Source organism: Ranitomeya imitator, chromosome 4 (assembly GCF_032444005.1).
Source record: "Ranitomeya imitator isolate aRanImi1 chromosome 4, aRanImi1.pri, whole genome shotgun sequence".
NCBI classification, from domain to species: Eukaryota; Metazoa; Chordata; class Amphibia; order Anura; family Dendrobatidae; genus Ranitomeya; species Ranitomeya imitator.
Genome location: NC_091285.1, coordinates 13,111,582 through 13,122,997, shown reverse-complemented (window position 1 = coordinate 13,122,997; position 11,416 = coordinate 13,111,582). Strand labels below are relative to the sequence as shown.

General features: G+C 48.2%; 3 protein-coding genes across 3 annotated transcripts; 1 reads left to right on the top strand and 2 right to left on the bottom strand.

Moving 5' to 3' along the window:
* Positions 1-317: 317 nt before the first annotated feature.
* Positions 318-813, bottom strand: LOC138675094 (histone H2B). Its single transcript, XM_069763075.1, has one exon. It carries the CDS (start codon positions 770-772, stop codon positions 392-394), a length of 381 nt encoding a protein of 126 aa, XP_069619176.1. The 5' UTR covers positions 773-813; the 3' UTR covers positions 318-391.
* A 253-nt stretch (positions 814-1,066) lies between these two features.
* Positions 1,067-1,884, top strand: LOC138675093 (histone H2A type 1-like). Its single transcript, XM_069763074.1, has one exon. The coding sequence runs from the start codon at positions 1,104-1,106 to the stop codon at positions 1,488-1,490; it is 387 nt and encodes a 128-aa protein (XP_069619175.1). The 5' UTR covers positions 1,067-1,103; the 3' UTR covers positions 1,491-1,884.
* An 8,846-nt stretch (positions 1,885-10,730) lies between these two features.
* Positions 10,731-11,236, bottom strand: LOC138673870 (histone H2B). The gene has a single exon (XM_069761902.1). The coding sequence runs from the start codon at positions 11,193-11,195 to the stop codon at positions 10,815-10,817; it is 381 nt and encodes a 126-aa protein (XP_069618003.1). The 5' UTR covers positions 11,196-11,236; the 3' UTR covers positions 10,731-10,814.
* Between the last annotated feature and the right edge of the window lie 180 nt (positions 11,237-11,416).

Genomic DNA, 11,416 nt, shown 5'->3' with positions numbered 1-11,416 from the left:
TATCTAATTTTGTAGGGGAGATCTAACGTTAGTTTTGGTTGATCAAACCGGATCTAACAAAGATCTAACGAATAGAATGATTTTTTACCCAAATTCTCAATAAGGGGGGGCTAACCCGGGGGTGGTAACTATCCAGCAGTGTCAATGGCTGCTAACTTTCCCCAGTTCCACATGCTCGGTGCCTCCAGGTGATCCTCATCTCTGCCCTCTCTTTCATGCCACATATCCAGGCTGGTGGTAGAGTATGTTTTCTGCAGTATATTTTGCAGGTCATCTTTTACAATGCCGGTCAGTGCAGCAGGACACAGGCACGCAGCCACAGCTCTGATGTAGACGGGGTGGGTGGCTCTTAGAAGAGCCTTTGGGTTGTGGGTGCAGAGCACGGAGCAGATCACTTGGCGCTGGTGTACTTGGTGACGGCCTTGGTGCCCTCAGACACGGCGTGCTTGGCCAGCTCTCCGGGCAGCAGCAGGCGCACAGCGGTCTGGATCTCCCGGGAGGTGATGGTGGAGCGCTTGTTGTAGTGAGCCAGGCGGGAGGCTTCCCCTGCGATGCGCTCAAAGATGTCATTGACAAAGGAGTTCATAATGCCCATGGCCTTGGAGGAGATGCCGGTGTCAGGGTGGACCTGCTTCAGCACCTTGTACACATAGATGGCATAGCTCTCCTTCCTGGTCTTCCTCCGCTTCTTACCATCCTTCTTCTGAGTCTTGGTCACAGCTTTCTTGGAGCCCTTCTTGGCTGCTGGTGCAGACTTGGCAGGATCGGGCATGATGAGAGCACACTGTTCTCTTCACTGGAAAAAGAAAATAATGATCCTGCTTCTCCCAGAGCGGCCGTATTTATAGACCGGCCATGCAAATGAGCAATGCTGTCAGATCATTGTTCTATTGGGTGAGAATGTCATGTGACCAATGTAACGTCATGATTTCCTCCCTCTGCAGCTCATTGGTGTTTCCACAAGCCTTGTTTGCATTAGTGACTTTAGATGCAGCCACTGGCAGGAGAGGAGGCGGGGCAGCAGTAGGTTATAAAAGGCGCAGGAGGCGGCACACTCACCACACAATAGAGTTCTCTGTCTGCTGATAACTGTGAGTGCAGTGATGTCTGGACGCGGCAAACAAGGAGGGAAGGTCCGTGCTAAAGCCAAGACCCGCTCATCCCGGGCAGGACTGCAGTTCCCGGTTGGTCGTGTGCACAGACTTCTCCGCAAGGGTAACTATGCTGAGAGGGTGGGCGCCGGTGCTCCGGTCTATCTGGCTGCTGTGCTGGAGTATCTGACCGCTGAGATCCTGGAATTAGCCGGCAATGCCGCCCGGGATAACAAGAAGACCCGCATCATCCCCCGACACCTGCAGCTGGCCGTGCGCAATGACGAGGAGCTGAACAGGCTGCTGGGTGGGGTGACCATCGCCCAGGGGGGCGTCCTGCCCAACATCCAGGCCGTGCTGCTGCCCAAGAAGACCGAGAGCAGCAAAAAGAGCAAGTGAGCGACACTGACCCTGTATCATCCACACAACCCAAAGGCTCTTTTAAGAGCCACCCACACCGTCACCATAAGAGCTGACGCCGCTGATCTCTGGTGTGATGTGGTATATCACACCAGTGGTGATATATCTCACAAACTTCTCTTTTGTGGATAAGGAGACAATATAATCTGTGTAGGCGTCCTGATTTTCTGGTAGGCTGTCTCACATTTGACTTTGCAATGAATGTAAACCAATCATGTCAAGCAACAGGTGTACATGGTTTTACTTAATGGAATGGGTATAGAAGGATGTTTTTATGTATTGTTCATATGCCTATGACTAAGAACTTTGTTCGAAACGCGTCAGCCATTTAGGGGCTGCGTCCCCGCATGCTGTTTTTTTTCTTGACGTGAGAATATACTGAAGATTTTATGAAGACTTCTTGTGCTGGAACTTTTTTCCTTTCCTTTTTTCAGTTGCTATTAAGTGGTATGCAGCCACTTGTTCCTGGCACCTGTGTTCATTTGGATTCCGGTGAGGCACCACTAATCTTTCCATGTTCCCTGTGATGAGCGAATATACACGTTACTCGAGATTTCTCAAGCACGCTTGGGTGTCCTCCGAGTATTTTTTAGTGCTCGGAAATTTAGTTTTTCTTGACGCAGCTGAATGATTTACATCTGTTAGCCAGCATAAGTACATGTGGGGGTTGCTAGGGAATCCAATAATGCCATAATGGCCACACATAGTGCTCAATACTGTATAATGGCAGCACATGATGCTCCATACTGTATAATGGCCACACACAGTGCTCCATACACTATATAATTGTCTAAGGGTCACGTCTGTCTGTCATGGATATTCATTGGTCGCAGCCTCTGTCTGTCATGGAATCCAAGTCGCTGATTGGTCTTGCCAGCTGCCTCTCATGGCTGCCACGACCAGTCAGCGACGGGCACAGTCCAATTAGTCCCTCCCTACTCCCCTGCAGTTAGTGCCCGGCGCCCGCTCGCTCCATACTCCCCTCCGGTCACCGCTCACACAGGGTTAATGCCAGTGGTAACGGACCACGTTATGCTGCGGGTTACGCACTCAGTTACCGCTGCTATTAATCCTGTGTCCCCAACGTTTTACTATTGATAACGCCTATGCAGCGTCAATAGTAAAAAAAATCAAATGTTAAAAATAATAATTAAAAAAAACCTGCTATACTCACCCTCCGTAGTCCGACGATGCGCTTGCGCCTTCCGCCAGCTTCTGGTCCCAAAAATGTATTGCGAAATTACCCAGAAGACTTAGCGGTCTCGCGAGACCGCTAAGTCTTCTGGGTAATTTCGCAATGCATCCTGGAAACGGAAGATGGCGGCAGCCGCGTGCCAATCGCCAGAGCGCCGTTGGATCCCAGGGGGTGAGTATGTAACTTTATTTTAATTCATTATTTTTTTTTAACAGGGATATGTGCCCACACTGCTAAATACTGCGTGGGCTGCGTTATATACTACATGGCCAGTGTTACATACTATGTGGCCTGTGTTTTGTACTGCGTGGGCTGTTATATACTACATCACCTGTGTTATATACTACGTGGCTGCTATATACTGCGTGGGCTGTGTTATATATTGCGTGGCCTGTATTAACGCATCGGGTATTCTACAATATGTATGTATATAGCAGACACATACGGTATAGCACAGGCCACGTACTATTTATATGTTATATAAAAAGACAAGCATCGCTTGTATGCTATATACTACATGGCTGCTATATACATACATATTCTAAAATACCCGATGAGTTAGAATCGGGCCACCATCTAGTACTGTATAATGGCCACACATGATGCTCTATACTATATAATGGCCACACAGAGGCTCGGACTGGCCCACCGGTGAACCGGAGGATTCTCCGGTGGGCTGTGGTACTGACATCTGCTGGCATACTGGCCAGCAGCTGCCTAGGGCCCCCACACAGTGGCTATAGGGCCCCTGAGTTGAGGGGGCCCACCCTGTGCCAGTAGCATCAGCTGGAGACAGGATCCTCCTGTCCCCGCTGCTAAAGCAAAATGAATATTCACGCTTCCCCACGCCCCTATGGGCGTGGAGAGGAGTGAATACAACTTATCTTTAATAGCGGGCAGCATTAGCCGCAGGGTGCAGCTAACACTGCCCGCATGTAAAGCCACACCACACACACACTCACTCACAAAGTAACGCATACGCACACACAGCACACATGCAGGCACACAAACTCACAGAGCAGCTCACCTCCCAGCGTCCTGCTTCCTGTCATCATCCAGCGTGCTGCTGTCTCAGTAGAGTAGCTTCCAGGAATCCAGCGAGGAAGAGGCTGCTAGGGTGAGCGGCTGCTGCAGGGTGGTGAGCTGTGCTGTGTGTGTGTTGGTGAGCTGTGTGTGTGGTGAAGGACAATGATATTGGTAGGGGGAGACAATGATGGAGGTGATGGGCAATGACGATGGTGGTGGGGAGGCAATGATGGAAGAGATGGGCAATGATGGGGGAGACAATGATGGAGGTGATGGGCAATGAGGGTGAGGGGAGGCAATGATGAAAGTGATGGGCAATGATGGTGGGGGAGGCAATGATGGAGGTGATAGGCAAAGATGGTGGGGAGGCAATGATGGAGGTAATAAGCAATGATGGTGGTGGGGGGAGGCAATGATGGAGGTGATGGGCAATGATGGTGGTGGGGGAGACAATGATGGAGGTGATGGGCAATGGTGGTGGTGGGGAGGCAATGATGGTGGGGGAAGCAATGATGGAGGTGATGGGCATTGGTGGTGGTGGGGGGGACAATTATGGAGGTGATGGGCAATCATGGTGAGGGAGGGAATGATGGAGGTGATGGGCAATGATGGTGGAGGGGGAGGCAATGAGCAATGGTGGAGGTGGGAGGCAATGATGGAGGTGATGTGCAATAAAGGTGGGGGGAGGCAATGATGGAGGTGATGAAATGGATAATGATGGTGGGGAAGGAGGCAATGATGCAGGTGGTGGAATGGGCAGTGATAGAGGTGGTGGGGGAGATTGATAGGGGTGGTGGGGGAGAAGGCAATGATAAGGGTGGTGATGAGGACAATGATGGGGTGGAGAGGGGCTGCATTACACTTTATGAGGGGGCTACATTATATTCTGTGGGGGACTGCATTATTCTCAGGGGACTACATTATATTATAGGGGGCTACATCATACTATGTGAGGGGGCTACAGTGTACTCTATGGGGGGGCTGCATTCTCTCAGTTGACTACATTATATTCTGTGGTGGCTGCATTATACCCTATGAGGGTGCTACATTATATTCTATGGTGGGAACTGCATTATGCCTGTGGGGGTTGCATTATATTTTGTGGGGTGCTGCATTGTATTCTATGAGAAGGGACTGCGTTATATTTTATCATGGGGCTAAATTATATTCTGTGAGGGGGCTACCCCAACCCCTGCTACATAATTAAGACGTGAACTACCTTATATTATACCCTGATATTAGTGTCCTGATATTAGCACTTTTTACTGCACAATTGGTGGTCTTGTATCTATTTCTATGTAGCTACATAGTGGGCCCCAAGAATGATTTTCTCTGGTGGGCCCAAGGTGCTCCAGTCCGACGCTGGCCACACATGATGCTCTATACTGTATAATGGCCACTAGTGTTGAGCATTCCGATACCGCAAGTATCGGGTATCGGCCGATACTTGCGGTGTCGGAATTCTGATACCGAGATCCGATACTTTTGTGGTATCGGGTATCGGTATCGGATCCATAGGGATGTGTAAAATAAAGAATTAAAATAAAAAATATTGATATATTCACCTCTCCGGCGGCCCCTGGACATCACGCTGGTAACCGGCAGGCTTCTTTGTTTAAAATGAGTGCGTTTAGGACCTGAGAATGACGTCGCGGCTTCTGATTGGTCGCGTGCCGCTCATGTGACCGCCACGCGACCAATCAGAAGCCGCGACGTCATTCTCATTCACTAAACTCCTCATTCTAGGAATTTAGGACCTGCGAATGACGTCGCGGCTTCTGATTGGTCGCGTGGCGGTCACATGAGCGGCACGCGACCAATCAGAAGCCGTGACGTCATTCTCAGGTCCTAAACGCGCTCATTTTAAACAAAGAAGCCTGCCGGTTACCAGCGTGATGTCCAGGGGCCGCCGGAGAGGTGAATATATCAATATTTTTTATTTTAATTCTTTATTTTACACATTAATATGGATCCCAGGGCCTGAAGGAGAGTTTCCTCTCCTTCAGACCCTGGGAACCATCAGGATACCTTCCGATACTTGGTGTCCCATTGACTTGTATTGGTATCGGATATCGGTATCGGCGATATCCGATACTTTTCGGGTATCGGCCGATACTATCCGATACCGATACTTTCAAGTATCGGATGGTATCGCTCAACACTAATGGCCACACATAGTGCTCAATACTGTATAATGGTCACACATGATGCTCCATACTGTATAATGGCCACACATTATGCTCTATACTGTATAATGGCCACACAGTGTTCCATACTGTATAATGGCCACACATGATGCTCAATACTGTATAATGGCCACACATGATGCTCAATACTGTATAATGGCCACACACACTGCTCCATACTGTATAATAGCCACACATGATGCTCAACACTGTATAATGGCCCCCACATGATGCTGCATACAGTATAATGGCCCCCACATGATGCTGCATACAGTATAATGGCCCCCACATGATGCTGCGTACAGTATAATGGCCCAACATGATGCTGGATACAGTATAATGGACACACATGATGCTGCGTACAGTATAACGGCCTCACATGATGCTGCGTACAGTATAATTGCCTCACATGATGCTGCGTACAGTATAATTGCCTCACATGATGCTGCGTGTTGTGAATTCTGTGGCTGAGTTCACTTCTGTGGTCACAAGTGGTATTGCAGTCTCTGGGCTTCCTCCCTCAGGTGTTTTGGTGAGCTCGTTGGCTGCCTTGCTATTTAGCTCCACCTGAGTCTGTCTTCCTTGCTCCTTGTCAATGTTCCAGTGTTGGATCTGAGCTACTGCATCTTTCCTTGGGCCTGCTGCTCTGCTAGATAAGTGCTTCTAGTTTGTTTTCTGTTTTTTCTGTCCAGCTTGCTATTAACTTTTGCTGGAAGCTCTGAGAAGCAAAGGGGTGCACCGCCGTGCTGTTAGTTCGGCACGGTGGGTCTTTTTGCCCCTTTGCGTGGTTTTCGTTTTAGGGTTTTTTGTAGACTGCATAGTTCTCTTTGCTATCCTCGCTCTGTCTAGAATATCGGGCCTCACTTTGCTGAATCTATTTCATTCCTACGTTTGTCTTTTCATCTTGCTAACAGTCATTATATGTGGGGGGCTGCCTATTCCTTTGGGGTATTTCTCTGAGGTAAGTCAGGCTTGTATTTCTATCTTCAGGCTAGTCAGCTCCTCAGGCAGTGCCGAGTTGCATAGGTAGTTGATAGGCGCAATCCACTGCTGCTTATAGTTGTGTGAGGATAGATCAGGTACTGCAGTCTACAGAGATTCCACGTCTCAGAGCTCGTCCTATTGTTTTTGGTTATTGCCAGATCTCTGTATGTGCGCTGATTACTGCACGCTGTGTTGCCTGATTGCCAGCCATAACAGCTGCGTACTGTATAATGGCCCCACATGATACTGGGTACAGTAAAATGGCCCCACATAATGCTGCATACTGTATAATGGCCCCACATGATACTGGGTACAGTAAAATGGCCCAACATAATGCTGGGTACAGTATAATGGCCACACATGATGCTGGGTACAGCATAGTGGCCACGCAGTGCTCCATACTGTATAATGTCCCCACATGATACTGCGTACAGTATAATGGCCACACATGGTTACCCCACCTCCATCATTGCCTTCTCCATCACTACACACACACACCTTTCAATGTGCTCCCTTGCAGAAGCTTCCACTCTCTCGGCGCTGAATGGTGTCATCCAGCTGTGCGACTGTTCACATCGCTGCAGCTCCGCTACGCCACTGATAATGACCTCTCCGTGTCTCCTGTGCCAGTCAGTGTCAGAGCGAGAAGCAATATCTGCTCCGATCCGACACAGCTAGTGTCCACTCCGTACACCCGCGGCTCCGCTCCATACACCTCATACACACGCAGCTCTGCTCCGTACACCTTGCACACGCAACTCCCCGCTCCGTATACCTCGTACACACACGGCTGCGCTCCGTACACCTAGTACACACGCGGCTCCGCTCCGTACACACACAGCTTGGCTCCGTACACACATGGCTGTGCTCCGTACACCACGTACACACGCGGCTGCGCTCCGTACACTTCGTGCACATGCGGCTGCGATCCGTACACATCGTACCCACACGGCTCCGCTCCGTACACATCGTACACACACAACTCTGCTCCGTACACCTCGTACACATACAACTCTGCTCCGTACACCTCGTACACATACAGCTTTGTTCCGTACACCTCATACACACACGGCTCTGCTACATCCACACTGTAAACACCTCCTGACCCCACACAAACGTATCCTCATCCAGCACCATGACAACCAGCAGAGTCTTGCGTACATACTGTAGACCAGAGGTGTCAAACTGCATTCCTCGAGGGCCGCAAACAGGTCATGTTTTCAGGATTTCCTTGTATTGCACAGGTGATAATTTAATCACCTGCACAGAATGATTCCAGCACCTTGTGCAATACAAGGAAATCCTGAAAACATGACCTGTTTGCGGCCCTCGAGGAATGCAATTTGACACCCCTGCTGTAGACGGAGGTCCCGATCATGTGACCCCTGACTCCTCCCCTCCTGTGACCATACAGGTCCTGTGTGCACAGAGCAGCCATATAAGTAATGTTTTGCTCTGCGGGAGGAGTGATCAGTATGAGGCTGAGATTGCAGGGCGGGAAACTAATGTCCCGCCCGTGACCACGGGGCAGACTGTCAAAATCGTGACTGCCCCGCTGGATTTGGGACGGTTGGGAGGTGAGGGTTTGCCCAGTGAGGGTCAGGTATGGATAGCTAACATTTAGCGGCGCCACCATATCGAATCACTAGGGTGCCAGCCTCCGCTGTCAGGAAGGATCACTAAGGGTTAGACATTGTCTCACTTAAGATTATTTCTTATTAGTGACAACCATTTGCTACACCCAGCTGATCTAATATGTTGTTGCTTATGACCCTCTACCGCCCTAATTTGTTATAATTGGGGTTTTAATGAATATAAATAAAAGCGGTTTGTTCTTTTTCTATATGTGGTTGTACTGTGATGTTCTGAACGTACAGATTTAATAAATGGCCGAGATTCTGCATTACACTAGGGCCTATGGGGAACATAACCACACCAGCCAGATGGCCTTGTACAGTGGGTATTGTGCCTGTCCTATCCAGGTGGGGGGTGAAATATCCACATACATGCAATATTATGTTGCACATGCCCAAACAGTATAATAGTCATGGTCTGAGGAATATACCTGATTTACTCAGTCTGGTAGGAGCCACCACCATGTGTTACAATGAGAACAAAGAGCAAGAAATCTATCAGGAATTTCATGTTCAGTGTCAGCCAATCAGCACTCAGTAAGGCTATGGCTCCGCCCATGGGCAGCACAGGATCACTTCCCCCTCAGACACTTAGCGTTAACCCTTTAGTACCCGATATTTCCAGTTCCCACAGGATGATCACCAACCTCTTCCCCCTCAGATGTGAGCAGAGGACAGAACCGTTGGGGATTTTGAATTTCCCGCGAAAATGTTATAGTCAAAGATCTGACTCCACCGTTCTGGGGAGCAAAGGGTTACATACTGCTGTATTCCATGTAGTGCCATAAACCCAAACTGATAATGTGAGATTCAGGAACCAACATTCTAATATGGTGGATCACCATTAGATGAGAAGTGATTCCAACTCAATTATTAAAAAATAAATTTTATTAAATATCAATATATAAAATAAAAAGGAGGAGGGGGGGGGCATTCTTAGTGTGGAACCAGGGCAGAGCATTTCTGGCCACACTGGCATACTGATATTGTACTCAGTTGAGGCATTGTGGGGTTTATTGTTTTTTAGGTTAGTGCTGTGGTATACTACATCGCAGTAGTTTATTGCAACTTCAGTGCTATGCATTTTCTGCTTGCTATGGATATTACCACCATCTCAGCCCACACTGTCCTCTTCTGATATCTCTTCAGATTCACATCGGGTAGCCCCCCTCACCATTTTTTATTTTTCCATTACTGGATGATTTTATTCCCGGTCTTTTTATATAGTGATATTTAATAAAATTATTCTTTGTTTTATCATCGAGTTAAAATCACTTCTCATCTAATGGTGGTCCACCATATTAGATTATCTTGGTTCATGAACTTTGATGTGTCACACTTATTTTTTTGGACATATGGAAATAAATAGATTCAGATGTAGGAATATATCACTCTTTCGGGAGTTCTCCAGTCTGGTGAGCGAAAGGTGTGTAACATCAGGGAAAGTGCAGAGAGCTCACATCCCATCCTCTGCTATTACCAACACTAGGTCCTTGTTCTCTGGGAGAGAATAAAGCGAGAAGTAACGGAGCATGAGGCCTCCATGCCATGTCTTAAACATCCTAATATTTTTTTTAAATGTTTAGCCCCAAACTGGATCCCAAATTTTACATGTTACCCCTCTAAATAACTTGGACATACATTAAGATCACAAGATTTTCATTTTAAAAAAAAAAAAAAAAAACTAAAATCCTTTCTCTTTGATGTTGCCTGACTGAGTACTGCTGCTCAGCTTACTCGTAGGCAGAACACAGAAGGCTTTGTCCTGTTCTGTAAACAGACACTTTACACTTCTTCCCATCCACAAGTTCATTAATAAAAAGAATTGGTCTTAACAGATCCTTGTGGTCACCACTTCTGACCATATCGTATTTAGAGAAATTACCATTTACAACATTGGTTTCTTGTACCACAACCAGTTTCTTCACCCATCTGCAGTGTCGGTAGTTCCAGCTTCTGGAGCATCTGTACAAGGCAGTTGTATGGTGCAGTATCAGAAGTCTTTACAAAGTCAATATAATCACATAAGTCGCATGACCAATATGTAGAAGAGCACTTACCTTCTCAGAGAAATCCAACATGCTGGTTAAACACAAATTCTCGTTCATGAATCCAGGCTCGTGATCAATTATGTTTTCTGCAATATATTTTTGCAGGTCATCTCTTATACAGCCGGTCAGTGCAGCAGGACACAGACAAGCAGCCACAGCTCTGATGTAGACGGGGTGGGTGGCTCTTAGAAGAGCCTTTGGGTTGTGGGTGCAGAGCACGGAGCAGATCACTTGGCGCTGGTGTACTTGGTGACGGCCTTGGTGCCCTCAGACACGGCGTGCTTGGCCAGCTCTCCGGGCAGCAGCAGGCGCACAGCGGTCTGGATCTCCCGGGAGGTGATGGTGGAGCGCTTGTTGTAGTGAGCCAGGCGGGAGGCTTCCCCTGCGATGCGCTCAAAGATGTCATTGACAAAGGAGTTCATGATGCCCATGGCCTTGGAGGAGATGCCGGTGTCAGGGTGGACCTGCTTCAGCACCTTGTACACATAGATGGCATAGCTCTCCTTCCTGGTCTTCCTCCGCTTCTTACCATCCTTCTTCTGAGTCTTGGTCACAGCTTTCTTGGAGCCCTTCTTGGCTGCTGGTGCAGACTTGGCAGGATCAGGCATGATGGTAGCAGAATGTTCTCTTCACTGGAGAAAGAAAATAATGATCCTGCTCCTCCCAGAGCGGCCGTATTTATAGACCGTCCATGCAAATGAGCAATGCTGTCAGATCACTGTTCTATTGGGTGAGAAAGTCATGTGAGTAGAGTAGATGCAATAATACCCGCCCACTGCAGCCCATTGGTGTTTCCACAAGTCTTGTTTGCATTGGTGACTTCAGATTC